Source organism: Mercurialis annua, linkage group LG7 (assembly GCF_937616625.2).
Source record: "Mercurialis annua linkage group LG7, ddMerAnnu1.2, whole genome shotgun sequence".
In the NCBI taxonomy this organism is placed as follows: domain Eukaryota; kingdom Viridiplantae; phylum Streptophyta; class Magnoliopsida; order Malpighiales; family Euphorbiaceae; genus Mercurialis; species Mercurialis annua.
The window spans coordinates 44890358-44896733 of NC_065576.1; the positions used below are offsets into that span (position 1 = coordinate 44890358).

Consider the following 6376-nt stretch of genomic DNA (forward strand, 5'->3'; position numbering starts at 1 on the left):
AAATTTTATAAATAATTATTAATTAAATATAAACATAATTATTCTAACATATAATAAATATAATTATCATTATTTAACGAGTCACACTACGAGTCACGTGTGAAACACGTAAAGCGAAACCAGTAAATAAAAAAGTATTAAAGTGAAAATTAACCGTAATAGATGAGGTAAATTTCAAAAGGAATAGCTGGGACCAAAAACAATGATGTTTCTATCTTTATGTATAATTACAAAATAAAAAGGGACAAAAATAATTGAAAGTACGGCTTTCATGTCTTATAAATGCTTTTCATTTATGAACTTATCCAACCAACTAATACAAGACCAGTACCCCGGCCCGCCCAGGCCCGCCCCTAAGCTCCAAGCCCGTCACGAGTCTGAATCCGATCCCCAAAACTCATTGCAGCAAAAATATATAGCTAAACCAAGACAAGACTATAAATATGTCATCTCAAATTACAACAATAGATCTTAAAGTTCCGTCGGTTCTTCACATGAATGGAGGAAAGGGGAAAAACAGCTACTACAGAAACTCATTGGTTCAGGTCTTTTGTTATTTTTCTGTTATTTCTGCTGCTTTTACTTTAATTTGGTGATGAATTTTCTGATATTTTAACAGAAACCTTTGCTGATTATGACTTGTGTTGTAATTTCATAAAATGCTCTATTCACTTAAATGAAGTTGCAAGTTGAAAATATAATTCTGTATACAGTTGTTTAAAATTTAGAAAAGTAGTTTTATCTTATGTAAAAAACCTAACCAGTGTGAGAAAGAACTTGTGGTAAACTTAAAAAAAACCGTCTAATAATTTAGATCCACTTATAATACATCATAATTAAACTTAAAAAATATGACATTGTGTCATTGGCTTTTGGTTATATCCCACGTTGTTTTTTTATTTTTTGAATAGATCTCACTTTTAACATTCTGAATTTCTAAAACATTCATTGTTTTTACTTACTATTGTCTATTTTTTGTAAATAAACCCGCGGGCCTGGTGGAACTAAAAAAATTATCAAGGGAGTCGATCTTTTTTCACTGAACGATTTGACATTTGTTTTGTTTTCCTTTTTTTTTTTTTGAAGTCAAATGGTTATTGTTTAACTATTTTTTTTCATTTTGCTAAATGATAAATTATTTGGACTAATTTTTGATAACATAATTATTTTTCTTTTCTAGAAACAAATGTATCATGCACTATTTTTTATTTTTTTTGGATTAGTTCCATTAGATTAAAATTTATATGATTAATATATTTGACTTTAATTTTTGTTGATTAAGAATTAACTTTAATGGTTTAAATAATTTTGTCCAAAGATATAAAAAAACACATAAACTCTTTTAGTTTTTTTTTCCGCCACTTAACCTCTCAGTGTTTTTAAACGTTGGAAAAAACTCTTTAAATTTTTAAATAGAAAATGGAAATCCTTTTACTTTTTTTGGACCCTTAGTTTCTCGAAAACTTTTTTAGTTATTTACTTCCTCTGTCCTAAAATAATACTCCCTCCGTTCCAATAGAATTGTCCACTTTGCCTTTATCACACAATTTAAGAAAAGTAATTATTGCTTATAGGTTTTGTAAAATTTTCCTTATTTTTCTTGTTATACCCCTACTTTCAAAAGATTCATTAGTGGATTTTAAATAGGGGTAATATAGGATTTTGAGTGTAAAAGTTAGTTACTTTTTGAAAGTGCACAAAAATTTTGGGACAAAAATATTTTTCAAAGTGGATAACTCTATTGGGACGGAGGGAGTAGTTCACTTTCTCCTATTCACACAGTTTAAGCAACACAATTATTTTTCACATATTTTTCTTCATTTTTTTATCATACTATTATTAAATATTATGACTAATTTATTTTTTAAACTAATAACATTGAATAATAAAATTTAAATAAGAGTGATATGGAAAAATCAACACTCTAAATTGTAATTTACTAGAAATATGGACAATTATTTGGAAAAAAAAGGAAGAAAGATGACTATTATTTTGAGACGGATGAAGTATTTGGTTTTTTTCCTTTCAAACATGAGTTTTATTTGTACCATTTAAAATCATCAAAGGCCTAAATGACAAAGAAAAAGATAAAAAAACTTATGTGCATCTTCTAAATAACTGGAAGAGTATTTTTATACCTTCTGCAGCCAGTAATCTTTTTTCAGTTATGATCATTACAAATAATTTTTATAAATACTTTTTAAAGGAAAAAAAATTACTTGGTTATAATTATAATTAAAAATATTCAAAAAGATTAAGTATTTTTTGAGAATGAATGAGATTGGCTAAAATTGCAATATATTTATTGAAAATTGGTTAAAATTGATGTTTTTTTAAAGATTTAATTAGAATAAAAACTATTTTAAATATTGGTTAAAATTAAGTCTCATTTGAAAATATTTGGTGTTTTCAAAAAGTTAGGCCTTATCTTAATTCTGAAAAATTAAAGGCTAATTTAGATTTACACCTCACTCGTATTAGAATATCATTTTTAAATCAGCAATCAGTAGAGAATCCAAATTATTATTCACGTGACTTAGAAAATTTTCTTAGTCAAAGGATACGTTGTTCGGCTACTTTTTAGACCGAACGACATGTAGTTTGTTTTATTTTTTAAAAAATAGACCCAAATGATATGTTGTATGTTTTATTTTTTTAAAAGAACTATTTGATCCTCGTTCAAATAAATATTTGGTACTCACCGATATTAGAAATTTCAGAACCGAGATTAGTTCGGCTATTTTTTTAGACCGAATCACGTATTATTTAACTTTCTAAAAAGGTTTTATACCAAATGATATGTTATTTGCTCAACTTTTTATAAAAAAAAAATATTCGATCTTTTTTAAAATAATTTTTCGACACTCGTCGATCTTAAATGTTTGATCTTAAACCGGAATGAGTTACCTTGCCCCATCCCACTTCTGCGACCGACGGTGATGATTTTATCTCTACTATTTTACATTAGTCTAACACCCTTATTTTGTTCTACACAGAAGGAAGTGATATCGAAAACGAAGCATATATTAGAAGAGTGTATTGCAGAAATGTGTAGTTCAAACATGCCAGAATGTGTGAAAATAGTGGAAATGGGATGCTCCTCAGGACCTACTGCATTGGTGCCGTTATGGGAAATAATTGAAACAATAGAGTCTACTTTTAAGAAGATGAATAAGGGCGATCTACCCATTTTGCAAGTTTTCATGAATGATCTCCAGGAGAATGATTTCAACACAATTTTCAGTTCATTGGTGCCTGAATTTTATGAGAAACTGAAGAGACAAAAGGGTGAAAAGTTTGGGCAGTGTTTCATAGGGGCAGTGCCTGGTAGTTTCTATGGAAGGCTATTTCCACCTAATTCCTTGCACTTTGTTCATTCTTCTTCCAGCCTCCATTGGTGTTCTCAGGTCCTCCATGTTTTTTTCGTGCTACTGCGGATAATGATTGAACCGGTCGAACCATAAAAATCTATCGGTTTTTAAAAATTTAACTAAACTTTATTTATTCTTATATATAAGATATAAGTGATTGTTTTAATATAATATATACAAAATATGTATGTAATTTCTTTGAACATATTACCGGTCAAGAATTTAAAATATTAGCTGGCGTCTCATCTAATGGTTTAGGCTATAGAGTGATTGATTATTTGATAATGTTGTTTTTGAAAAGATATGAAGGTGGTCTCCAAAGATTGTGTTATTTTTGAGATTTCGGTGATATTATATTTAATTTAATTAACCCGTACAATAAACCTCTTATTTATTGATTAAATCAGGTACCTGAAGGGGTTGTAAGTGAAACAGGAATTCCTTTGAATAAAGGTAACATTTGCATAGCCAAAACAAGCCCACGAAGCGTGCATGAAGCATACTCCAATCAATTTGTAAAAGATTTCACTGCATTTTTAGTGTCACGTTCGGAAGAAATGGCACCTGGAGGACGTTTGGCTTTGACATTTATGGGTAGAAATGATACTGATCCTTCCTGCAAATATGGTTGTGAAATTTGGCAACTGCTTGGTATTGCCTTGATGGAGATGGTTCAAGAGGTAAATACTTCAACTTCTTATTTATTTATGATTTGTTAGCTACTTTAGAAGAAATTATTCAATACTAATAAATTGGCTTAATCACTGAAAGATTTCATCTTTATTTATGAGCAAATTACTATGATGCCTAATACATGCATATACCTTAATTTACACTTTCGTTCCTTCGGTTTGAAAATTAACAATATGATATTTCATTTTTATTTTCGTCAATAATTTAATCTTTCCGTCCATTATTGGTGTTAATCAATTGAGTTAAAAGGCTAAATTTAAAAAATTAATTTTCAATTTTTTTAATGTTTAATTAAAACTATATTATTATAAGATTTAGCGAAGTAATGACTTCACACTAATTTTAATTATATATTAATGTTTTAATTGATTCAAAAAATATTTTTTTATTGTTGTTTTAAAAAAAATGAAATTTTTTAAAATTGTAAAAGAAATGAAGTAAAATTTAAATTTATTAATTTTATAATTTCATAAATTTAAAGTTTTTATTTTTATTTATGGAAAAGAAAAATTTAAGGACTAAATTAAAATTTAACTATTTTAGTTAAATTATTTGATTTAATTGACTAATGAACATTAAAAATGAATGGAGGGGCTAAATCATTGATGAATGAAAAAAATGAAGTATTATATTCGTTTAATTTTCAAACGTGACGAATGAAAGTATGAATAATGCATTAGAGGCTTCAGATAATTTTTTTTATTATTTATGGCACTATTTTTTTAAGGTGTTGACGTTGATCTAATTTAAATAGGTATATTTTCAATTGTAGCAACTAGTCATTTTTTTCAAAAAAATAGTCAAATCCTTTTTAAAAATTATGTATGACCAAATTGTTTTACTTTCGTCAATTACAACCTAATTTAAATAAAAAACTTGTAATTAAAAAAATTAATCTGGTCATAAATAAAAAAAAATGGAATACTTTTTGATAAAAATATGCTTCAAATATTCTTATTGAAATTAGGACAAACTTAACGTTTTTGAAATGTTAGAATATAGACAAAATATATTTATGTATCCATAATTATTAATTGTTCGTTTATCAATATACCATAATTTTAAATTTTTAATATTGTGATAGTTTGATCCATCATTTTTTTGACTTTTACCAAAATACTTACAATAAAAAACCGACATGGAAAAAAATTATGTCTATGTATATAAATATTTTTCTATTTGACATATATAATTTTATGGCACGTCAGTTTAAAACTAAATATGGGTATGAGCACTCGAGTTTTAATGTAATTGTAGGACTCTTATTCACCATGTTTATGAGGAATTAATTGAATTTTGTTTTTTTAAAAGAACATGTTAATTAACAAACGTGATGCAGGGGCTTATTGAAGAAACAAAGTTAGACATGTTCAACATTCCAGTGTATGCTCCTTCTGCAAAAGAAGTTGAGCGTCTGATAGAAAAAGAAAATTTATTTTCCATTAAACGATTTGAAGAAGTGAAAATAAATTGGGATGCCAATATTGAAGATGGTAACAACGACATGGCGTTTGATAAATGGGAGAGAGGTGACTATGTGGCAACATACTTGAGAGCTGCTGCAGAATCAATGGTGGTAACTCATTTTGGAGATGCCATTCTTGATGATTTATTTCATAGGTTTTCCTTGAAAGCGGCCGATTACTTGGAAAATAAGATTGGTTATTTCACCATTTTGGCGATTTCCATCCTTAAAAACTGAAAAGTCGGGTTAAATCTTTTTATGATTACTATAATAATAAAGTTATTCTAAAACGGTTAATATTTTGATAATTCAGTTATCGTTTTTGTAAAAATGGAAGTTTATTCGATCACTTTAAATCAGTTTTTTATATTTATTACTCTCTTTGTCTATAATTGAGAGGGGACAAGTCCCTATATGTATCTTCTTAATTTTGAGAAAAAAAAACTCATTTTCAGATCCTTAAACTAGTTTTTTTCTTTTATTGACACCTAAACTTTACGGTTTCACAAGTTTAGATTCTTAAATGGATGTTTGTTATGTATGTGAACTGACGCTCTATAATTACCGCGTTAACTGCTAAAAAATTTCCACCCAAATTCATGTAAAAAAAATCACGAACTTTACACGTTTTCTCATTTTAATTATGCAGTTTAAATTTTTTCATTTTCATGCACAAACTACCACTTTTTCTCAAATTCATGCACGGTGCTGAGCTGGCACTCATTCATTGGTGTGAAATGACCTCCACCTCAACGAATTACACCAATGGAGTCATGACACCTCAGCACCGTGCATGAATTTGAGAAAAAGTGGTAGTTCGTGCATGAAAATGAGAAAATTTAAACTG

The 6376-nt window shown here is 27.9% G+C and overlaps 1 protein-coding gene across 1 annotated transcript; it reads left to right on the forward strand.

The window, feature by feature from the left end:
* The first annotated feature begins 322 nt into the window (after nucleotides 1-322).
* LOC126654686 (probable jasmonic acid carboxyl methyltransferase 2) lies at nucleotides 323-5905 on the forward strand. The gene is made up of 4 exons (XM_050348622.2): nucleotides 323-545; nucleotides 2997-3407; nucleotides 3779-4051; nucleotides 5404-5905. Exons 1-4 carry the CDS (start codon nucleotides 444-446, stop codon nucleotides 5764-5766), a joined length of 1149 nt encoding a protein of 382 aa, XP_050204579.1. The 5' UTR covers nucleotides 323-443; the 3' UTR covers nucleotides 5767-5905.
* Nucleotides 5906-6376: the final 471 nt, after the last annotated feature.